The sequence below is a fragment of the Triturus cristatus genome, chromosome 8, assembly GCF_964204655.1.
Source record: "Triturus cristatus chromosome 8, aTriCri1.1, whole genome shotgun sequence".
In the NCBI taxonomy this organism is placed as follows: domain Eukaryota; kingdom Metazoa; phylum Chordata; class Amphibia; order Caudata; family Salamandridae; genus Triturus; species Triturus cristatus.
In genome coordinates this window covers 334,720,008-334,745,320 of record NC_140591.1, presented here as the reverse complement: position 1 = coordinate 334,745,320, position 25,313 = coordinate 334,720,008, and the positions used below count along the sequence as shown (strand labels likewise).

The window sequence follows — 25,313 nt, the reverse complement described above, 5'->3', positions numbered from 1 at the left end:
TTAAGTGCCAAGGCCCTTCTTGCAGCCTGCACCACCCATGCCCTGCCAGCGCTGCCAATGACAGTACCAACGTAACACCTAACCATATCACTCTTACAAGTGTGACCATACAGACTACTTCAGACCACACAAAACTATAATAATGGCTTGAGAGGCCGGTGTTATTCATTTTTAATTGTATATTGACTTAATAAACACAGTTGTTGTGCTCATCTCAAAATTAAAAAGACAGCAGCAGCACCGTCACGTGGTGGACTGTCACTAGAGCCGGTGCTGGCAATTAAGTGCCGGTGCCGTGCCACGCACCGGACACCACTGGCACAAACTAAGCACTGCATGTACACAAATTACCACACACTCACACTTATACTTCCACATTTACGTATAAACGCGTAAGCTTCCGAATCACTCTTACTCGAGGATTATTTTATTCAATAAATTACAATTATCCTGAAGCTCCTCCACAAATCTGCCATCCGTTTTAGTCAAAAATTCTATAGGATGTTCAGGTCAGCGCAGCACTTCAATGTCATGGGACCCTAATTACCAATTTGACAGGTTAAGAGCTATGACAAACAAGGTCTCAAATAGAGATTCTCACACGATATATACACACGCCAACATTCACTGTTGGTGTTAAGCACACTAATTGCGAAATGTTGAGGTCCAAGGACAGCTATAGTTATTGTTTGAACATGAAGAAATATGCTAACTGAAAATTGATGAATGGTAGACATCCCCGCTAGACTCAGAGGGGCCTCTGATACTGGCCAAGAGTCACAGATGTGTCACTCCAAGTGAGTTGGACTTGAGGGAGGCGCCGCTCTAAGAATTGGCTTTAATGCAAGGAATTTCATATTATTCTCAATTTGTTTCTATAACTCTGAAACAAGATGAACAGAAGTACACAAGTGCATCCTAATATAAACAAATGTGCTTCAAGTCTAGGCTTTAGGTTTGGCCCTGAGAGAGCTTTAAGTATCAGGCCAGGCTCATGCAATTAAAAAAAATCACAATAAAAATACAGACATGTATGCATACATAAATAGAGCTTCGGATCAGCCATCTTCTTCCCTTGGTCTGTCTAGCTGTCATTCAGGGTTTGCTTCTGCCCCCCCGCAGCATTCGGCAATGAGTCTCCCCACTGCGGCAAGTGACTCGTTTTCCCTGTAAGTCATGGCATTTTGCCTGATGTGCACATGTGCCTAAAAAGAAGTACTATTCAGAGCCAGCACTTGTGCGTTTCTTTGCTGATTCTTTTTTTCTTTTCATTCATTATCCTTTTTTATTTCTTTTAGTCATCCTTGTGTGTTTAAACTATGGGCCTAATTTAGAGTTTGACGGACGGGTACTCCATCACAAACATGACAGCTATCGTGCCTGCCTTATTACAAGAGCCATAGGATATAATGCACTTGCAATAAGGCAACAAGATTTCAGTCACGTTTGTGACGGAGGAACCCGTCCGCCAAACTCCAAATCAAGCTGTAAGTCTTTAGTTTACAGCAATTCAAACCCAACCGTGTCTTTTCTTTGAACAAATAAGAATCATATTTTTCCATAATGTGCATTCAGGCTAAAAAATATTTATAGTTGTGTTCTAAATACACCAGCCTGCCAGGAAGAACACGTACTGTTCTATTAAAATTATATGTAATGGTCATTTTTTTTATTTAAAATTTATGTTGCAAGCATATGGCTTTCACGTTTAGGTGGTAGCATGTATTCTTTTTATTATACTTTTTGTGACATGTTTTTGCAATAAAAAAATAAAAGAAATCTAACCAGCGGTGCAGCTTGTCACAGCCAGGCCTATTGACGGGTACTGTATGTTCCTGTTCTGCATGATAGCTCTATGCCAGTGTTCATATTATCTGAGAGTTGTTCAGACCTAAATTCCCGAAAAGGTCAGGGATCACCCTTCATAAATGTCAAAGCTTAGAACACATTGTCTACTGCCTTGACAGTATGGTGGTTGTAGTTTAAGCAAACAAGAGCAACCAAAATGTCCATGTGAACATGGGTATCAAGTATAAACTTGGAACAAGCATTCACATTGAACTCATTTACAGAAGACTATCATATAACAAGAGAATAGTATGTTAAACAGGTAGCAATATGAAATCGCACATCAGCAACATCATTTGTCAAAACACTTCCTGAGTTGTCATGACACTGATTTGCTTGAGAGTTAAAAGGTACTCACTGAAGGACAAGTAATTAACATAAACTCTAATGTTTCACAGACCTTTGTTGTGTCGATTAGCATCCATATGGTTTATTCTAACTTTGTACACGATTTTGAACTCTGTTCACTGAAAAAATGATCTGTCACTGGCTGTCAGCACTGTAACTAATCAAAGGAGACTGCCTTGAACTCTTGATTCATGCCACGTTTTGACCTCAACAACAAGGTTCATAAGAAGGGATAAGCGCATGTATTGGTACGTAGGTCAAACTCAACTGAATTAAAAGCACTCTTCATTTTGAGAAACGTTTTTAGTAACTTTGCTATCGTCCAATTTTTGTACAATCGACATTGAAGTCAATTGAGAATGTAGAGGCAAACTACTTTTGATATTCACAGAAGCTATTTAGTAGTTTTAAATTAGGATTTTGTCTTAAATTAGGATTTTGTCATAAATTGGAATTTTGTCTTAAATTAGGATTTTGTTTTAAAGCAAACTTAAGTTTAATTTAAGATTAATTTAAGACAAAATCCTAATTTAAGACAAAATCCTAATTTAAGACAAAATCCTAATTTAAGTCTACTAAATGCCTTCTGTGAATACCAAAAGTGGAAAATTTAGGATTTTGTCTCAGATTAGTTCTGTGAATTGGCCCCGTAGATTTTAATTCAAGGCATCAGCCTTGCCGGAGACTTGTGTGGGGCTCAGGTCAAGCACGCAATGCAGGCCTCTTGTCTGCTTTTATGGTGACACATAATAGTGGCTAAGGTTATTTGCCTTATTGAGAATACATCAATGTGATAAATAGATAGATTTAGCAGTGGCAGTGCAGGTCTCTGAAAAAAGCAGGTACTGAGACAAACTGCTGCTGTGGCCCCCATTGTGATAGCCAAGTAAAACATTAAGGGGCAGGTTAATCAACACTTGGAACTTCTGAAAAGTCACGCAATGGACACAAAGTAGCACGAAGTATAAAGTGTTCACTTTCCAGTGCAAAACTTTTATGTTGCACTGCAAAATAATTCTTATAGTAACACAAAGAGACCATAGGAGCACAAAGTGCTCCTTTGCTTCAACACGTCTCATGGGTGGTACATGGTTGTTCCCACACTATCACCTGTTGTTTTTTTAACGTAAATTCCTAGCTACTACAATTGCTAGGCAGGGCTTTACACCATAAAATAATGCATCCTTGAGGTAGGTTCTAACAAGTCAGTCTGCCTCCTAGCAGTTTCTTTGCCAATGCACAAAGTGTTTCCCTCAATAGCTTGAGGCCAGAAGGAGAAGAAGCGGATTGGAAGCTTGACCCATAACTAAACAGCAGGAATGCACAAAGTCAGCCTAGGTGAAGTAGCCTTCTCACCCCATGCTCTACTAGCAGTTCTGTCAGTACATGGGCAGTATTTTGTAGGTTCAACTTATAAGCACTACTCATCATCTTTATTCGATTTTTTTTAATAAAGCCATAAAAGTACAGATACAATTTTCACATATAAAATATCTTCACATCAACATTGTACCAGACATAATAAAATCTTTAGGAGTAAAATAGAAGAAAAACAACTTAGCAAACTTCATGCGATACAATTGAGAGCTCCTCATAAATATTACACCAAACAGTACACATTCACAACTCTACATAGGCGCAAAATCAGTACTTGTTGCGAATCTTTGAAGGGCATTAAATATAGTTCAGAACGGCATATGTAACTTGTGGGGTACCCAAATCATAAAGGTAGGCCAAAGCCTGTTCATGAGAACTTCCTCCTAATGTTAAAAGTAATGGGCAAAGAAACTGCCTTCTCTCTGTGATATAAAAAGAGCAAAATAAAATAAAGTGCTTAGTATATTGCTGTGCAACACCATCACAGGGACAAGGAGAAATAGACGGGAACCAAGTACCCTGTTCTGGGAAAGCTACTAAGAAATGTAAAGTTTGAAGGTGAAGCCTTGTCAATAAAACGCGTTGCCTTTCGGTGAGAACTATCTGTAAGTAAGGTGGCGGCCGAAGAGAGAAAGGTTGGGGGAGTTCTCTAGCTCTAATACTACAGTTCACCCGCAGACCAGATTTGGATGGTTATAAAAACAATATTTTAATTTGTCTTAATGAGACACCTTCAAGACATTCTGGGTTGGAGAAATATTCAGGAACACCCATCTTTGTGAAGCTAATTGTAATACATTTCAGCCAAGTAATTTCTAGAGATTTTTACAGAGCCAAGCAATCACTCAGAATTTGCCTACAGAAGTGGGCTTCGGATGTTTCCAAATTTTAAGCCAAAGTATCAACGGCTGCAGTTTTTTTTTTTTTTTTTTTTTTTGAAACCGTTTATTGCAATCTCAAGAATATACAAGTATGGGCCTACAACCTTCCGGCCGGCCGCTAGAGTGACAGGAGCATATGACATACATACAAAAACACTGGGCGGTGCAGAGAAGCAAGATCAGGAGGTATCAGCGTCGTGGGCCACATCACTCTGACCCCACAATACGGTTTCATTTTATACACACAACACAAAAACCACACCCGCAAGGCATCCCGCAATCGAAAGTAACAGCACGTGCTCCCCGGATGGGGAACCCCAACCAGCAACAGGAGACTAAAGAGGGGAAAGGGAACAGATCGAGGACTGGGGGAACTCCGTGCTCGGGGCTATAGAAAGGAGTCAACTAAGGGGACGGGGCTGGTGAGGCCGCAGGCAGCAATGGTGGCGCGCAGATACCCCCGCGGTAGGCGTTCCAGGGGCCCCATACTTTCACCCATGCCCCAGGCTTACCCCTCGCCACATACACCACCTTTTCCCGGAACATGCACCAATCCATATGTTCTTTCCAGGCCGACACCGTCGGGGGCCTCTGGGATCCCCACAATTGAGCAATGTCACGCTTAGCTATCATATATCCCAGAGTCACCCATCGCGTCTGCGGGACCGAGTAGTCAGTTGGTTCCCACACATTCAGCAGGCATCTCCTCGCTTCAGGCAGCAGCGCGACATGCGTAACCACTCGCAGAACCTCATGCACACCACGCCAGAATCGCTCCACCTTCGGGCATTCCCACAAAATATGCAAAAAAGTCGCCAAGGCCCCACACCCGCGCTTACACAACCCATCCTCAGCATAGCCCATACGCAGAAGCCTTGGCCCCGTCATGTAAACCCGATGGAGTATCTTAAGCTGGACGAAGCGAAGGCGAGCCGGTATGGCCACCTCCTTCGGAGAGGCCACCGCGGAAGTCCAGTCTTCGTCGTCCAACTCCAGCCCGTCGGCAATCCAAGCTTCGCGGAGGCCGGTCAGCAAGCCCGAGCGATCATTAATCAATTTTTTGTAGATGAGGGAGATCGTGCTGTCCGGAACGTGGCCATCCAGCACTCTATCCTCCAGGGGGGAAGACTCCGGGATGGAGGCGACGTCTGGGAAGACTGAGCCCAGCGCGTGACGGACCTGCAAGTACCGAAAGTATTCACTGCCCTGCAGCTGAAACTCCGTCTGCAGCGTCTCGAATGTTTTAAATCCCCCCCTCGTCCAGAGGTCCCCCACTTTACTGATGCCGATCGTGTCCCACTTCTCGAAGCCCTTCGAGGTCCACAGGGAGCCCAATCTCTCAGACGCGTACAACGGTGATGCCCGGGTCAAACAGTCCTTCCATCCCATAGCTGCGTTAGCCGCGTGCCATACTCGTACCATGACACGCGTAGGTCCCGTCAGGCGGGGTCCGGGCGCGCCAGAGTAGAGCGCTCGATTATAGTCGCCACCAGGCAGGAGCATCTTGTCCATTTCAAATGCCGGGTTTAAGGCGGGCCCGTAAAGGCCATGATTAATTGCAGCTAGCTGGGAGGCCCAGTAATACCGTTTAATATCCGGGAGGGCAATCCCCCCGTCGTACCATGGGAGCGTCAACTTCGTCAGGGCAATACGCGGCCTCCCGTCCCAGAACAGGCGGCGCTGTAGACTCTCCACCTCACGGAAGTAGCGCGCCGGGACTAAATCCATAGTATTCTGGAGAGCGTACAGGAAGCGTGGCAACGACATCATCTTAAACAGTGCCGCCCGGCCGAGCGGCGAAAGCGGCAGGCGCCGCCAGCGCGCGACGTCCTCCTTCAAGCGCTGGAGGGGGGGAAGCAAATTCCGCTCGTAGCGGGCCTCCGGGTCCAGAGTAATGTAAACCCCCAGGTACCGAAACCCCTGCGAGGCAATCTGGATCGGACAGCCCCGCGGGAGGACGGGAGCCTCCCTGGAAAGCACATACACACATGATTTAGCCCAGTTGATGACAAGGCCTGAGTTGCGGCCGAATGAGCGCAAAACATCAACCAGGACAATCAGTGATTTACGCGGGGAGGCTAGGTACAAAAGGATATCGTCAGCGTATAGGGACACGCGGTCCTCATACTCGGGGGTCCAACGGAGACCACGGATGGAAGGGTGCCACCGCAGCCACTCCGCCAGGGGTTCCAAGGCCAGCGCGAACAGGAGCGGCGACAAGAGACAGCCCTGTCGCGTGCCCCGTCCCAGCTCGAATGGGACCGATACTCTTCCATTCACCACCACCTGCGCCAATGGGCCCGAATACAACAATTTGACCCAGCTGATGAACCCCGGGCCAAATCCAAACTTCGCCAGCATAGCCCAGATGTATGGCCACTCGAGCGTGTCAAACGCCATGGTGGCGTCTAAGGACGCCAATATGGCCGGCTCCCGCACAAACGGGACACGCGCGAGCACCCCGTGCAAGCGCCGCAGATTAAGGGCCGTGTTGCGATGGGGAATAAAGCCGGACTGGTCTTGGTGGACCAAATCGCCCACCACGCCGACCAGCCGGTTGGCTAGCACCTTGGCGAGGATTTTGGGCTCCGCATTCAAGAGCGAGATAGGCCGGTAGGATGTAACCCGGTCTCGAGGTCTCCCTTCCTTGTGGATCACCACGATTGTAGCCAGACGTTGGTCCGGCGGGAGGGAGCCCAGCGAGTGGGCCGCCAGGAACATCGCACGGAGGTGGGGTGCCAGTACATCCGGTCGCAGCTTATACAACTCGATAGGGATGCCGTTCGGGCCCATGGCCTTGCCGGATGCGACCGAGCGTATAGCGAGGGCAATTTCGTCGGAGGTAGGAGCGGCATCTAACGACACCCTGTCCTCCACCGAAAGGGAAGGCAGCGCGATATCCCTAAGCAGGGCATGGGAATCCTCCTCCGAGCAGGGAGACACAGGGGAATACACCTCGCGGAAATAATCCGCGAAACAAGAGACAATGTCTTCTGGCTCGGTGACACGCACACCATCCATCCTCTCAATCAGCGGGACCACACGACTCGCTCTCTTCTTTTTGTCCAACCATGCAAGCAGTTTACCAGCCTTATCACCCACATCATACAGTCGCCCCTGTTGCTCTCTATAGAGGCCCCTGGCCGCCTCCGTGACGAGGGCCCTGTAGGCCGCCTGCTTAAGCTGTAGGACATGTAGTGCAGCATCCGTCACCCCACCCTCTAGATCACCCTCCAATTCAGCGATTTCGGCCTCCACCCGGGTCACCTCCTCCTGCTCGCGCCGCCGGGCATGGGAAATAAAGGAGAGGGCCTCCCCTCTAAGAACTGTTTTGAAGGCTTCCCACAGGGAGATAGCCGAAGGGACGGACCCCACATTCTCATCGAAATACCGCTGCAAGGATTTAATCAAATCAGCGCGAACAGTGGGGTCGCGCAGATACCAGGCATTGATTGGAGCTACCCTGCCCTCCCCCCTCGGGAAGACATCAACGTGCAACAGGAGCGGGGAGTGATCTGAAATACCCCGCGCCAAATGGCGCACCTCTCCTACCCTCCCAACATAGGCCGCAGGGACAAGGACATAATCAAGCCGTGAGAGGCTACCATGGGCACCCGAGTGGAAAGTGTACTGCAGCTGCGTGGGATGTTTTAAGCGCCAGCAGTCCACCAATCCCAGTGTATCTAAGAAGCCGGACAGCCACGCCTGAGCCCGGGGGAGGTCCCTAGGGGGGTGACGATCCACGGTCCCAGAAACCACCGCGTTGAAGTCCCCCCCAACCACCAGAAGCCCCCCCGGAAGGTCAAGGAGGAGGCGCCCCAAGTCTGCAAAAGTCGTAGACTGTAACCCCGGTGGGACATACACTGATACAAAGACAACTACTTTACCCTCCATTCTCCCCACTAAGACAGTGTAGCGTCCCCTCTCATCATGGCGCACCTCGTCTATTTCCAACGGGAGCGAGTTCTTCACCATGATGCCCACCCCCCGTGAGCCCGACGTGAAGCCCGAGTGGGCCACCAAGCGATAGCCACGTCGATTCATGGCACAAAAGGAATTACCAATAAGGTGTGTCTCCTGCAGAAAGACCACATCTGGCGAAAGTCGTTTCAAATACTGCAGGACCACACCTCGCTTAATCCTATCCCCCAGTCCGTTAACGTTCCAGGACAATAAAGTCAGGTCCCTACCCCCCATCACGTACAGAAGCCATCATTCGTCCCCCGGAGAGCACCTTGAAACCACCAATACAATAAAGGGTTTGCCTTGCGGTAGAAACGAACAACACCCCACCCCAACCCACCCATCCCAACAGAACTCCCCCCTCCCTGCACCCCTGCATGAGCCCAAACAGCCCCCCCAAAGTGCAGTGTGCCTGTCGCCCCATGAATGATTAAACTAACTAGTCCCCCAGAGGAGGAGGGAGAGCCCCCAAGAGACCCCGTACCACCTCCACAGGAGGGAGACTTAACGAACAGTCAAAAATGACGACAATGTTGTCCAGAGCGAGGCCTACTATTAATCCCTCAGTCCTGATCCGGCGAGCCCTCCCCTCCAACCGCGCCCCCCCCACCCCCCCGGCCCCGATCCCCGGGCAAGGAGTCCAACCAGTCCCCGGCCGCCTCGGGACGATCAAAAAAGTGCGTGCGGCCATCCACCTCCACCCGCAACTTAGCTGGAAAAAGCATCGCATACTTGAGGTTCAAGTCCCGTAGACGACGTTTGACTCCGAGAAAGCTCAGTCTCTGCTTCTGGACCGCTGGGGTGAAATCAGGATAGAAGTTTACGTCCATATTGTCCAGTCTGACCGGTCCTTGTTGCCTAGAAGTCTGAAGGATAGCGTCTCTGTCCCGAAAGTTGAAAATCCGGGCAATGAGAGGCCTCGGAGGGGCTCCGGCCTTAGGTCTTCCTCCGGGAACCCTGTGGGCACGTTCCACCGCAAAGAATTTACTCAGCCCCCGGGGCTGGAGATGGGTGAGAATCAGGTCCTCCACAAACAGGTCCGCCGCCGCCTCCTCACGTCCCTCCGGCACCCCGACAATGCGGACATTGTTCCTCCGGGCCCGACCCTCGGAATCCTCCAGTCGACGATCCAGCAGGGCGCTCGCCTGGCCAAGCCGGCGCACCTCCTTTTGGAGGGCCGCCACGTCCGCTGTAAGGCCCGAGGTGGTGTGGGCCAAGGAATCGACCCGGTCATTGGTCTTGGATAAATCAGCCCTCACCAGGCCAACATCCACGTGGACCGAGTCGATCATTTGCGCCAGTGTGTCAAAGCGCTGGTCCACCGAGGCCTTCATCTCGGCGATAGCGCCCATGACATCTCGCAGGGTCAGATCCGCGGGCAGCGCAGGAGCATCAGTCGGGTCCTCAGGGGACCTACGCGGCACCTCGGAAGATCCCTTCTGGAGGGTGTAACGGTCCATGCTGTTGGACTGATGGGCTGCGCCACGGCGGGTCGATTTCACCTTTGCCCGGTCGCCATCTTGCTTTGTGGACATGGTTTCAGTCCCCAAATCGTGCCAATCACCTCGGAAAAGGCCGATAAACCAGTTCACGGGCTCCGGGGGGGGGCAATCACAAGTCCGCAGGACGGATCACAGCCGGCGGGCCACCAGGGCACCCCAACGCGGCCACACCACCGCACACCGCCCCGCAACCCAACCTCGCCTATACAGCAAGGAGGGTGCAAAAGCGAAAGTGAAAGTGCGGGGTACGCGAGTCGCCCAGCCCTGCCCGCCGCTGTTGATCACTTTGTCTCCGGATCGCCCCGTAACTCCAATCCGGGGGGCCGGCGTGGAGAAGGCCGCAAACCTCATTCGGTGCTCCCGCCGGTGTCCGAGGTCCAATTTGGAAGCGGAAAACGGGTGACACCTCAGCTCGGGCTCACCAACACAGTCCCCTCATTTAGGACAGGATGTTTTCAGGATTTATGTAGGAGGTCACGGAGGTCCTCGGGAGCCTCGCACCTACGCGGCCATCTTGGTTGCGCGCTAGGCTCAACGGCTGCAGTTTTAAATGGTCTTTCAGATTAATCAAGCCTAATTCTTCAAGACAAAATGAGGCAGGGGTTGCGAGCCCCATGATTTGTTACAAATACTACTAGCCAGCCTCCCTAAACTCCAGCAGCAGGATGTGACGTCACCCACGCCGCAGCAGGAATCAATCTCCTTTGTAGATTAAATACATTGTAATACAGCCTGCAACAGCTGCTACTATTTTAGCAAGCATGCTCCTAGCCTGTTGGAGCAGCGCGCACACGCCACAGCGTGCTGCCTGCTGCCACCCCAGTTTAGTTTTAAGCAGCGATAGCTTAAGTGACAACTGAGGCGCTATGCGTGACAATGCATTTCAGTGGGGTGATGCGATGCACCCCACTGAAATGCGTTAGTCTAACGCCTGATGCGTGGTACTTGGCAGGACTGGGGGTAGGTTGTGGGACAGCCAGAAGCCTTCTTAAAAATTTATTCTCGATTATTTGAAGGGATTTACTATTGGAATAACCCCACACATCAGCACCAAATGAAACAATAGAAAGACATTTGCTTTTAAACACACAAAGCAATTATTCTATTGGCTTACTCCCTAATATTTTAGAAAATCTAAAAACAGTGTCAATTGCCCTTTGAAAGCACTACTCAGAAATGGCGGACCTGTTCCACACTAACATACTTGTTTTTCAGTGAACCCAAGATGCCATCCAAACACTTCTCACACATTCACAAAGCCACATCAACTTTTTTTTACTGATATCCAACTTATTTTCATGCCTTTGTCATTTCAGTAAATTACCTATCACTTAATAATTAATATCAGGCTGCTTTAATAGAGTTCCTATATTGGTTCTAAATGCAGAGAATATGTGTTACTATTACACAATGTAATGGTACTCAATTTACCTACCGGACAAGGATGAAACTCTGAGTCAGGGATTTGAGCTGTGACCTTAATGGATCAGCGGAAGCTTATCTCACTGAGCCATCCTTTGCTTTTCGTGGGTATGTGCACCAGGGAAAATACTGCACTACATGCATACCTGCAGCAGTCCCATGTGACAGAGTTAGTAGGAACCATGGTAAGGGCGGCAGACGAACCAAAGCAGCTTTGTAGTATAGGCGCATTTGCCGTTTCATCCTCTGGGGGCGCTGCAGGTCATAAATCGGGGCATCACCTATTAAGAATTTGAGGGAAGGATCTGCTCGACAAATAAAATAATTTGCCTGGGCAAGCCCTAATTCCAAGGCCCTCATAAAAAGTTAATACCTGAACTTTTCCCGCTCTTGTATATAAATGCCACTTTCACACCCAATGCCTCGCCTGCAGAGTGTGTCCCGGGTCGAGAGGATGCTGTTCTTCGAAGCCTTCGTATTGTTTGGTTTACCATCAACAGGGGAAGTGTACTAACTTGTTTGCAGTGCAGCCTTACACCTAGCTCTTTGATTGGACAAGAATTGCCCAGACAAAGTCTTAAGGAAACAGGAACTGTTACGAACAGCCCAGTGTTGTGACTGCGAATAGTTCTGGATTTTAAAGAATAACACCATTCAAACTACAACTGCGATAATACATTCTCATCTCGCATCCATTTTCTTGATGCGTTTTACACAAAATGAGGGAAACATTTTCACCAGTTGTTTTTTGCTCCTTTGTTAAGATACTTTTCTTTCTTCTATCATGCCATGTGGTAATTGTTTAGCAGAGAATGCACGTGCGTTGAATTACAAAAATAACCCCGTGTCCGGTGCAGCATCTAAGAAAGCGGTCGGTGCCAGCGCATTGCTTTAAAAAGCCGTGGGCCATAGGGATCACTGCTCATTGGCGATGATCGCTGAGGTGCTGATAGGGTGTGAGTACTGGAGTGAATTTGCATAAGTGGCTTGGATGTGCAAACCCAGCCTGAACCCACCTGCAGCACAGAAGGTTGTGCTCTTTCTCCAGTGGGATCATAGATTAAGCCTGGCGTGTCAGGCCGCCTGAAGGCTTCATCTAACACTAGACAGACTAACATAGATCCTTCACAATGTTTCAATTCTAACAGCCTAATTAATGTGGAACTCAAAGTATTTTGTGGATCTGCTCTGATGCCAAAGGTTCAGTACACACCAGCTAGACATTGTGCGCCTGTGCGAGTGCATCTATAGTGCACATGGGCGGTGTGTTTTTAATTTTAACTACCAAACTGAAAATATATGTTTAGCGTTCAAACTTTTTTAATTTTTAGATCGAGCATGCCAGCGCATGCGCTGCTCTGCAAGGCATGCTGTATTCGAGCATGGACTTGAAGCTCCATCCACTCTCTGCCCATAATTTTCATTGGCTTGTGTCATTGTCCTTTGTAAATGCTGGCTTCTGATTCGTTAATAGGCTTGTAAGTCTCTCCTTAGTAACGCCTTGTCTTCATTTGTAACCTCCCATGAGGACGGTCTCTTTTACTTCTGTTGTTACATGGTATGTCTTATTTAGTCTATAAGCACTATTTTCTTTAATGAGTTTCTCCTACTGCAGGCACAACGTGCTTTCCTGCAACATTCAGAGCGCCATGCACTCTTTCACTTTCCAAGCAGCCCGGGACAATGGTGGCCGCTTCTTTGAAGTGAAATTGGTCTCACATTTACATGAGTTTGAGTTATTGGCATTGTAAATGACAATGCCTTTTATATGTGTTAATTATCAAAACAGATAAATAAAAGGCATTATCATTTACAATGCCAATAGCTTAAACTCTCGCAAGTGCAAGACCAATTGCATTGCAAATGCTTGTTTGTGGGTGGTGGCGGGTGAGAGCAGCAGTGCTGGGAAATGACACGCGGGCCTGTGGATGGGTCTGTCTACATCAAAAGTCTTAAAAAGCCCAATGAGCAGTGGCGTAACAAAGAGGCCCGTGCAGCCCCTGTAGTGCGGGAGGCCCCCTCCTGCACTGTGCACAGGCAGCAGGCCACTTGCTTGAAAGCTCCTGACTGGGTCTGGAGCATAGAGGGCCCCCTCCATGTAATTTGTGAGAGGCCCCCTCAAGTTTCATTACGCCACTGCCAATGAGGGATGCTACAGAAAAGTTAAGTCACATGCTCTGGTTTCAGGGTGCAAGAGAGTTTAGTAGCAAAAAGTTTATTGTATTAATCACGTAGATTACAATAAATATGTGACACATAAAGACAGTTTTTCCCAAAAAATTCACATTTATTAAAACGGAGAAACAAACCTTAATTTATGCAGTATTAAATAGTATTTAGAAGCGGGAAAAAGACTTTAACCAAACATGATGCAAGACAGGTTAGAACATGGATTATCAGGTAACTGGGCCTGTCATAGCATGTCCATATCCGAATGTGGGCCAGTCAACTTCTGCCCCAATGGCTCGGCTCGTGGTTTGGTTCCAAGAGTCAAGTCAGATTCTTGGCTCGCCCTTCCTCCACTATAAGTATAGACATAGCCTTTTTCTAGGCATTTAAATGCTTTGAAAAAGTCCTGGTAAAGAAACAACTGTCAGTAATATAATATATGTCTGTGTGCATGTTTGTTTGGGTGCAAGCCTTTGTCCATGCAATGAATGAGTGGCAGGTGAAGTAGCTGTATCTGGGGGCACAAGTGTTTTGCTACTGCATTTGATGTATTCAGAGCTTAAAATGGGCCAGTACTGTCCGGTACTGAGTACGACACTTTTTTTTAATTTGAGAGGGCGAGCACCTGCACTTCTCAAGAAAAACATAATACTTTTAATTGGAAAGTACCAGCACTTTTCAGAAACAAGCAGGTACTTTGGTACAGTGTACCTGCACTTCTGTTTCTCATTTCAAATACTGGATGTAGTGTTCTTTAAAGAGGTGCATCTTCAACTCTTTCCGAACATGGAACTGAGTTGAGGCATGCCTATTCGAGACACGCAGGTCAAAACATGCATTGTATAATGAGTATGTGATGTAAGGCTGTGTTTATGAATTTTTGAAGGCACAGATATCAGAGTGGTCATTTGAGAGGAAGACAGAATTAACACATATGAAACATTCAATCGTATCTTAATTTATAGAGTCTATTGACACTTTTTTCCCTTTCCTTCAAGTAATATGCTATGTTCTGTATTTTGCAGCCGACGTCGCCTGAAGTTAAGACTGACTACCTGTCCATCATCATGGACCCAGAGGAAGTTCCTTTAGATGAACAATGTGAACGTCTTCCCTATGATGCAAGTAAATGGGAGTTCCCAGTGGAAAGACTGAAACTAGGTAAGCATGTAAGGTCAAAGCTGAGTTTCAATGGCTAAGTAGGGATTATTTTAGTGTTTTTTTAAAATATTGTTCCCATTTTAACAGGTTCACAAAGAAACTATGAAGACATTAAAGTTGGACTATTAAGAAAATAAGTAAATTTCACGAAATACACCTCATAATGTTTGTTCCCATATGTTTGTAATGTAGTAACCACTGACTGTGGTCACTTATTGTGCAGAAAAAATACTACTGCACTGAAAAATAAGCTTCAAATTGGGCCACATTTTTACACAATATTCCCTAGTGTGCTAAGTATCCCAGTGATTGCAGAACAGCATATGATTATAAAACATTGTGATGTATCATGTGGCCATATGTTCTCAGAATATTGATGCATAACATGATTAAGTGTGCCCCCACACCTCGTAGTACTGAATGTAACCATTTGATGCCCTATTAACATTGTGTCACATAAAATTCCCAAATGTCCTCAGAATGTTGTGCCATAGAATGTGCCATTGTGGCTGAAGGCTTGCGCGACATTGTGCCAGATAATATGTGCATTGTCATGGTGGATAAAATGAACAATTTCATGCGGGAGAACATGCAGGTCACTGTGTCACCACGCCACACAGTTTGCTTCAAATGTTGTTATGAGAGCGTTTTTCAGTAAATAGGGATAGAATTATCTTTAGAGTTTTATATCTGAAACTTTCGTGTTCAAAATTGAATAATGAGCTATGTTTGTCCCGAGTAAAATAAAACAAGGCATCAAGCAGTGGCATGTGTGCAAACCGCAATTCAGGTAGACGCTCAGAACCCACAGGTAGTGGACCAAGTAATGCTATTCGAACACACTTTCTAGCCCACCACATTGATGCCAGCCCATGCCACACACTGCTTCAGGTCCAACACCAGCAGCTTTCTCTATACACTGCTGCTTTAGCACTAACTCCATGTCCAATCACCTTTGTCGGTGTGGTGTGCTGCTCGGCTTTGAATGAAGATGCTGTCCTGCAAGGAAGGAAGGAACGTGTGGGGCTACCATGCAAAATAGGTCAAAATAGTGAATGAGAGGCAGCCAGTGCCACAGTTTTCTTCCTGGTGGTGTGGAGTCACAGGGGACCTCCACCTTTATGTGCCAGCTTCATCAAAAGGTACTACCTGTGTTGCAGAAACTGTACATGGTGTTAATGGCTGGAGTAATCAAAAAATCGGCTTGCATGCAACAACACAGCCCGCAGCGTGAGCTGAACTGCGCCATTCATATGATTAGGGGCGTAACCCAGACCCCTGCAGCACCTGCAGTGCAGGGGGGCCCACAACCATTCAGGGACCACCAAACTCTTCTGAAGGGGGAACAACCTTTACAACGCAACTATTACAACGCACTACACTTACAACACAATTTTTACAACGCAACATCCACTACAACGCATTCCATTACATCGCATGACACTACAACGCATTTTTAAAAACTACCTTTACAACGCATTCCATTACATCGCATACTACCTTTACAACGCATACCATTACAACGCATAATATTACATTAAAACCCCTACACTATCCAACACTTACCCTACTGTTGCACCACCTGGAGTTAGAATAGAATTTTTTACCCCCATACTATCCAACACTTACCCTACTGTTGCACCCCCTGGAGTTAGAATAGTAATTTTTACCCCTATACTATCCAACACTTACCCTACTGTTGTACCCCCTGGAGTTAGAATAGTAATTTTTACCCCTATACTATCCAACACTTACCCTACTGTTGCACCCCCTGGAGTTAGAATAGTAATTTTTACCCCTATACTATCCAACACTTACCCTACTGTTGCACCCCCTGGAGTAAGAATAGTAATTTTTACCCCTATACTATCCAATACTTACCTTAAATGCAATGTAATATTATGCGTTGTAATGGTATGCGTTGTAAAGGTAGTATGCGATGTAATGGAATGCGTTGTAAAGGTAGTTTTTAAAAATGCGTTGTAGTGTCATGCGATGTAATGGAATGCGTTGTAGTGGATGTTGCATTGTAAAAAATGCGTTGTAAGTGCATGCGTTGTAAAAGTATGCGTTGTAACGACATACATCCCTTCTGAAGGGCCCCAGCCAGCCCATGACAGGTTAATTAGGGCCAGTTTCTTCCCCATTGACTCTCTAAGCACACGTAGCCTGAACATGAATCCCTAATCTCATCCATCTGGGCCTGCACTCATTTGAGCTCATGTGATGGTTATACAATAAATATACCACCACACCTAGCTCACATTATTAAATTAATTAAACATTTTACTTGCCTTTTCAAATTGGTAGATCAATTTTCCTCCGAAAAACCCACATGTTCATTGTCTGTCAGAAAATACATGGAAGTGGCAATCAAGGAAATGAAATCCAATGGAATTCACACAGCGCGAGCAAACATATAGGAGCCAATTTACAAAAACATGTATTGCTACAGAAAGTGATATTAGAAAAGTACTTTTTTATGTACTCTTACATGCCTTTTTGAATCAGCCCAAAACGTCTGACTCTATATTAGTAAAAGTGTCAATAAAGAATGTACTAGTGGTACTAATTGTAGATGAATATTCCCTGAATAATTTCAAGTTACTCCCATATTAGGAGTCTTAGGTCCAATTCCCAAATGCATGTAAGAAAGAGTATGTAAGAATAGTACAGGAGTACTGTTATACACATACTCCAAAATATATATGTGGATCGGTGCCAAAGTGTAATTTTTTATCCACCTAGGATGAAATTGGAATATGTCTGAAAGTTATCCTATCAAAATATTGGTACCTACATTATTGCAGCTAATTTACAATCAGGAAATAGCATTACTATTTTTATCAGATGCTTGCTGTTAAATTTCGAATGCAAAGTCACTCAAAAGCATTTGATAAGATTCATATGGAATTTAGGAAAATTGAGGAGCATGAATTGTGCAGGTTGCATGCAAAATGCAGAATCAAACATGTTTTATTTAGGAATTTACTTCAGGGAGTCCTCTCAAAAATCTAAACATGGTACACAAACCGATCCATGGCACTTATAGCTTGACAGAATGACTGTCGACATAGGGGCACTAAGACACTGACTCCCTTCTAGGCAGCGCCCTGAGACCTGGCCTGTATGTAAACATTCCTAATGGAGAGGTTCCATCTTAGCTCCCCACAAGCAGAGGAGACCTAATCTCTACATCTGGGACACCCCCGTGCCCTGGACAAATGAGTTAACTCTTAAGATATATGTCCATTTGAACATCTCCTTATTATCTTGAATGCTCGCTGGCAAGGTTTGTAACACTGTTGTTATTTGAACACTATTGTTATGATAACATCTGAGAGTTCCTATAAAAAAACTGAAATACAATTTTTTATGTTGTTATACTTTGTATTAAACAGAATGAAGGAGTATTGATTCTGCTGTGAATCACCGAAGGAACCACACAAACCTTCTTGGGAAACATCCATACCATCAGTTGTTATTGGCTGCTTTCATTGTGAAGGGACCAGGAATGGATTTCCACAAAAGGGCAGCCTAGATCATATAAACTCCCTGTCACATGCATTTCAGTTTTATTCCTCACACTTTTAACAAGCAGTTAAGGCTTAGTGTAAGACGCTAGTCACATAATGCTCAAAGTGACTGAAGAGTAGGATGGGGGAGACAATTCCAGATATCCGCATTTTACACAAAGTGCTTTAAACTATCTTCTGACTACTATGTATGTGAATAAAATAGGAATATTCAGGGACTTTTCATATAAAATTAGTACAAGTAGGAAAGACTGTCTACCTCTTTGCACTTTTACTAATAGGGATTTGAACGTTTGGGGGCAAATTTACAAAGGCATGTAACTGAATGTAAAATAGTACTCCCATAGAACTACTTCCTATACTCATAAATGCTCCTGTAAAGCAGCTTCCTTGTGTGAAGAACTGAATGAACCAAACATCTGCCTGAGCCCGAGCACAATAATTAGCCTAAGATATGTTTGTATATTTTTTAATCTCACATCCTGCTCACTGGTGTTCCATAGAGAATTATTTAACATGATTTTTAAAAGGTGAAACAAAATAATTTAAATGCTTCCAACATTAGAGACCAGTATTTGTTAGAGATTGGGTGAAACCAAAATGTTGTGCCAACCAAGAACATTTTGTGGTTGACTAACAAGGAGTGGTTTTGCACATGTAAACTATGGCAAATACCACAGTGCATGTGTGTAGTCTATGATTTTGTGGATGTTCACATTTCTCCCCTTATGAAATATTTGTAATGTATGCATGTCATACTGTATGCATCTGTATGATAGACATATAAATTCCTGACTTACACCTACGTACCTAATGGGGATTTGCATAATATATTCAATGTATAAAAATTGTAGATCTGTCATGCTTATTTGTATTGTGTTATTTCTACTATCTTGAAAAAGCTCTATCCTCATATGGATCCCTTCCTAATCTGCTGTTGCAGGGATTCTGCACATACACAGAACTATTCGCAGGAAAACAGGACCTCAGTGAGTAGGGGTGTACAAACCTACCACATCAGTACCCAAAATCCCAAACCGACTAGCTATAGTGTCTCATTCGTTCTCCTATAAAGATCACGGAGCTACAAATGATTAGACAATCCAGAACACAACACTCCCGACTCTCTCAGGAATCGCGGAAGCAAGACGTACTCTTTCGCTCACTCACTCGTACTTGTCCACAATGAGACTAGGCAGAGTCACTGAAATAGTTCAAAATGTTTATTTTAACTATCGTGCTCTACAATACAGTATACATGCCACTACTAGCAGCAAAATGCATAAACTCAGCACAGTTAGCATTGTTACAATTCCATAGAATACAAATGGAGAAATCATTTTATAAAGACTGTGGAAATAAGGGCTTTTAGGCCTGACCACCCTCCCCTTGACTAGAAGAAGTTTATTTTATAGAAAAGGACGATCTCTGGGCTTTGCCAGCAGGCCCCATACCTTAAAGCCTGGATGTAAGGTTTACATCACAGGAACAGCAAAGCTCTTCTCCATCGAACGGCTTTCTCCAAGCGTGTTAAAACAACATGTAACAACGTAATATAAAAGCACGAGTCGTCAGTACTGCAGCTGTGTGTTCCATGTTCTGTCTAGGTGCTAGGGACTGACCAGAACAGAATAACAAGGGGCATTGTTGTTCGGCCTTGCACATCGTGTTAAGACTCAATTCTAGGAAAGGCAGAGAACGTGAAAGCAGCCCGTTCTCATATGAAAGGCACAAACAGAGTGTTGCAAAAACAAAACAAAATCATGTAGTAACGTGGCAAAAGCTGCATCATGGCCGCGAAGCTCATGCTAACTTAGCAATGTCGAAAATGTCCCTCAGAGCCCATATAACACTGCCTCTTTTAAAAAGAATACAGATTGAGGCACTTTCCCACACTTTCAGAAGCACTTTTACTTAGTTCCTGATCTAGAGTTTGATGAGCAGAGTAGTGTCTGTCAGGATGACAGTACCCATTACCTTTGCCATCACAATAGGAATCTGTCAGCCAAATTTAGAGATGACAGCTGACCCAATGGTTATCTCTGTACCTTGAAGGGAACTGCCATCATGGCACGTCCCTTGAAGGTACCAAGGTACGTTTGGTGGACGTTCGCCATTGGTTTTGACAGCCATCCACCAAACTTTGAAACTTTTTTTTCCAAACTTTGAAACATTTTTTTGTTTCTCAAACACAAACTCCCAAATTGGGTACTTGTTTTTGTAAAACCTAAAACGAATGACCCCACATCCAGTGAGTTTTCTTCCAGGGCGTTGGGGGGAGTCATCATTTTTTTCTGTCCCTCGCCACTAGGGTTTACGTGGAGGCGACAGGCAGGAAAAAGGGGCATTACACCATCCATTCTAAATAGGGTGGGCGATGGCCCGCGCTTCTTCTGGTGACTTCTACTCCGTCACGGCTTCGGAGGAAGCTAGGGTTTACCCATCTCTAAATTAGGCAGGCAGGCAAAGACCTTGGCAGTCAGGGTACGTTATCACATTTGTGATGGGGTACCTTGTCGGATAAACTCTAAATTATACTGTTATCTTCTTAGTTGTAAGTTAATGCAAGAATGTTTTTATAAACCTTTATAAATAATTACAAAGTTACTCCTTTGTAAGTTTTCACCCTTTTTCTTTGCAAAAAGTATCCAATCAAAACTGCTGAAACAAGTTAGTTTAGCAATTTTACAAAATGAACTCCAATCCAACTCCTGCTAAAAAAAGAGCGTAGTTTGACATGTTTGCATATTGACAACAATCTCGTCAGCCCTTTGAAAGGATACATGTGTTGACTGTACGCATGCATTGCATGCAGTCTCCTTCAGGCACGTCATCGCACACCTGTTCTCTGTTTTCCGCCGTGCGTCGAGCACGCCTGGAAAAAACACAAAAACAGCGTGCGCGCGGCTGTCGTGTGGCTCGCTGCTCAGCCTGGTCCCAGCGAGTTTGATGGTTCAAATCCTGGTTTCATGCCCTCGGTCAATCCCACAGCAAAAGTGGAATGCGCGCTTTCCTGACAGTCACTATCTAAATATGTCAGCTCGCGGGCTCTTCCGTGTCAGCTCAGGAAAGGATCCTCCCTAAATTCACGTTTCACATTCCAATTTTATCACCCCTGGACTTGTACAACAAACGAAAATTAATTGTTTCTTTCACTGATGAGGTCAAACGTAAATCGTAAGCGTAGCTTTATTAATTACGCCCTATGAAGAGCCTGGAAATGGCGGGCCGACCTCACGGGGCACGTCATTCTTCATGGAGGGAGGATGGGGGAGGGGGCAGCGGCACGTACATCAGCGAGCTTTTGTGTATTTTGTGCAATTATCACATGCGTAATTGGTTTAAGAGTAATAACGTGTATTTATGGTTTATTGTCTCTGCAGGAAAATCGCTAGGAAGGGGAGCCTTCGGGAAAGTTGTTGAGGCCTCCGCGTTTGGAATTAAGAATTCCCCAACTTGTAAGACAGTCGCTGTTAAAATGCTAAAAGGTATGTCAGTTGACGGCATGTCAATCCAAGCTGTCTACCGTGTCCACGTGTCTCAAGCGTCACGGAGAGATGGTTTAATCTACGCTTATTTGCTACCTGTGTCAATTTTCATGCAGATAATTTCAACCCGTGTGGTGGGGGGCTGAATTAATGTCGGAGGGGCGCCAAGCTCCTCTGACACAGACATACATCATGCTTAAACGGTGTTGTGTTTTAATGAAGAAAAACATCTGTGGCAGTGAGCCACTCTGTAAAGAAACATCAGTATTGTATACCCGCCAACTCGCCCGCTTTTGTCGGGTGTGACCCTCTTTTTTCGTGTCATTTCCCCTTCACCTAATTATTTTTTTTTGTATTCGGGAAAAGTGGAGAAGGGGGTGCGGGTGGTGGGTAATCATTAAAAAAGTTTGGAGATCACAGATCTAATGTGTTTGGAAGCAGTTTAGTTACCCTGTATAACTGCAAAAATAAATACATAGACATATTCTTTGATAGAAATAAAAAATGCCACTGAGATTTGCGATAAACGATGCTTTAGTAAGTGAGCGAGTACATAGTTAAGTGAATTAAATGTTCATTGCTAATATCTATGTTGAAGATATGGGTCAAAATTTGAAATATGAAATAAGGGCTGTGTTGACAGGCATTTCATCATCCAAGACAGAAAGGGGGATGACACGACAGATGAAATGACAGTTGTGTAAAGATACATGATGGGTGGATAGCTAGATAAGCAATTTAAATAGATAAAAGTGTTGTCAATGTCTGGGAAACAGAAAAATTAGATTTTTTGTGGTTCATTTACATATTCCCATTTATATTTTTTACACGGTTTATGTATGTTTATAAACCTAATAGAATTACTCTTTTGGCCTGCGACAGGAGAGCTAAACCCCCTACGGAATCCATGACTGCTTCTCAGCTGGCCATAAATGTTAGAATCATCACTTATTTCACAACTGACATTCTTGTCAGTCCGTTTGGTTGTACATCACTGCTTGATATGCCCCTTCATCGAATATGTGATTACAATAGTAAGTGTACTATCCCAACAGCCTAAAAGTTAACTATACCCTAACTTTTATGCCAAATCTAACCCAGTGTTTTACCTTAACCCTAAGCCTCCACCCCACACTCAAAAGGACCTCCGGTTACCATTTCTAAAACTGCATAAAAGGATGCTGAACCACACCTACCCCTTGCCATAAAACAGGCTTTACCCTAATCTTAAGCCTTACTATACTCCATAGCCTAGTCCAACCCATACGATTATCTTCTACTTACCTTATTTGGGCTAGTGGCATCTTCATTAGTGGTAATTGTGATGTAGTGCCTCCAATGTAGTGGCACCTCGATTGTTGTCCGTTAGAGGTAGTGGTGGTGCAGCATTCTTTTACGCAGTTTTAGAGATGGTAACCCAAAGTACTTTGAGTGTGGGGTGGGAGGCAAAAGTAGGCTTAACGGTTACCTAGATCAACTGTGCGGCAAGCATGCTCAATTAATTAAAGGGGCCAACCCTGGTAATGATACCGCGATGGATCTGAAAACACCGGGTGACATCAAACAAAGCAAAACTCCAGAGTGCCTGTTGTTGGTGATTTTTATGGCCTCTTTAAGCATTTATATCCCCAACCCTGCAAGTTCACTCGTCTCTAGTCGTGATATTCACGGGCAAGCAATACCCACTACATGTCCAGGCAAAACGTGAGAATAATATTAAGAGATTTTTTATGTAGCGTTTCATACCACACTGCTGCAGTTTTTATTGTTCTGTAACATTTTTACTGATACCCAATTTAAAATGGTCAATTTAAGGATCTTGAAAGAATGGTAGGCTAAATCTGTTTGCTTTTTTCAAATTGATGACGGCCGAACCACTACATTTGTCAATAGAGGAGGGTCAGCACTCTGACCATCCTGGGCCTTTAAATTGTAGGTATTTTAATGATAAAGACGTGTACAGCAGGAAAACAATATTCCCTATTTGTATGTTCTATTGTACATCACTAGATTTAACAGTAACATTTCGAAACCACCCTGCAAGTTCGAAATGTAAAATACACTTCTAAAGCAATTACCTGCCAAAAGCAATGAGTCCACGTGATCAGCCTCATTCACCTATTTTAGTACACATTTCACTTTCTCTAACTCCTTTGTGGGTGTATACATGCTAGCCACTAGGATTTAGCAAACTGCTGTTATGTCACACCTAAATCAAATCACAAAGTTACCACTATCAAAATTAAAAAGGAGAAGTGTATGGATTGTTCAGGTTGTTTTATTTTTATTTTTATCTTGTTTAAAAATGCTCTGTGAAGATTTCAACTTCAAGAATACATTGTCCTCTCCCTTATGTGTTACCCTCAACTTGGCCAAATGCTACACGGGTGATTGAAATTCTAATGGCAGCCAAGCCTTCTATTTGTCATGCAAGGTTTATCATCAATTTTTCTATACTCAAAGATACAGTAAAAGTCCATGTCCCTCGTACTTTGGATATTTGAGGACACCCACCTTAAGCAATTCCTCCATCTGCATTACAAGTATTGTCTGTTCTTTCCCCAGTACCGCTATCCTCCCTATGATGCGCAGATAGGGTCTCGGCCTTTTTCAAGTCCAGAGCCTCCTGAAAGAAGTCTGCCTCTTCATTGAGTGTAGGTATTCCCAGTGGTTCAGCTTTGATTACACAAGATTTACATGGTGCTCAGTGCGACTTCCACTTCCTTCACTTGCCCCTTCACCACTCGTGATCAGCCCTTTAGTATTACCTCCATAGGGACCATCTTCAGATGCAGAGCTTTCAAAACAGCTATGAAGGTAGTGAAAATCCTGCCATTCATTCTATCAGGCGTTCTTCCAGTTCTATTGAAGATCATTCCTCAGTGGCAGGGGGTGAACGATTGTTGCCTTAGGGTGTACTCGTAGGCCCTGATTATGAGTGGGTTAGTGTTTGCTGAACCCTGTACAAATCCTTGTTGGCGCAGAGGGTAGAAGTTCCGAATTGTTTGGAATTTACTGGAAGCTGGATTGTGTTACATGCCTCACCCCTTGTTAATGTGTGGCAGGTCACAACTAGGCCCTTATTATTTTTTTCCTCCCATACTAGTCTGGGCCTCTCCTTTAGGAGGCTCCTTGTCTGCTCCAGTATCTTCTTCATAGACCCCAGTTGTTTTTCATGTTATTCACTAAGCTTATGTGCTCTGCACACAAGTTCACCTTTGTCAAGTTGTGACTTGTGAGGCACCCTCAAGTGACATTATTTCCATCCCTCTATTGCAAGCCAAACTGCGGGCTCAGACACCCCCCCCCCCCTCCTTTCCCCCCATCTCTTCATGCAAATCCACAGGCAGCTTCTGTACATGTTATATACTGGCCTTGTTCATAACCCATCACCAAAACTGGTGTGCCAACCTTGCAGAGACTGAAACAAATGCTGGCTGAGAGAAGTCAAAGTCCTATAAACTTCTGCACTAGGGCAACTTTGGACTGTCCTAGCTCTTACTCTTTCTGATCCTGGTGTGCCCAAGGATCGACCGATCCTAAGAGTTCATTCTTTATCTGTGGTATGTACTCAATCCTGGGGTCTTTGTTAAACTGCATGAATTCCACAATAGACCA

The 25,313-nt window shown here is 45.0% G+C and overlaps 1 protein-coding gene across 2 annotated transcripts in view; it reads left to right on the top strand.

Annotated features, from left to right (window-relative positions):
- FLT1 (fms related receptor tyrosine kinase 1) overlaps positions 1-25,313 on the top strand; it is a 389,921-nt gene that overhangs the window by 254,076 nt on the left and 110,532 nt on the right. For both annotated transcript variants that reach the window (XM_085621641.1, XM_085621640.1), the window contains 2 exons: positions 14,536-14,671; positions 21,591-21,695. In XM_085621641.1, the coding sequence (XP_085477767.1) occupies positions 14,536-14,671; positions 21,591-21,695 (241 nt within the window). The remainder of the gene's footprint in view (positions 1-14,535; positions 14,672-21,590; positions 21,696-25,313) is intronic.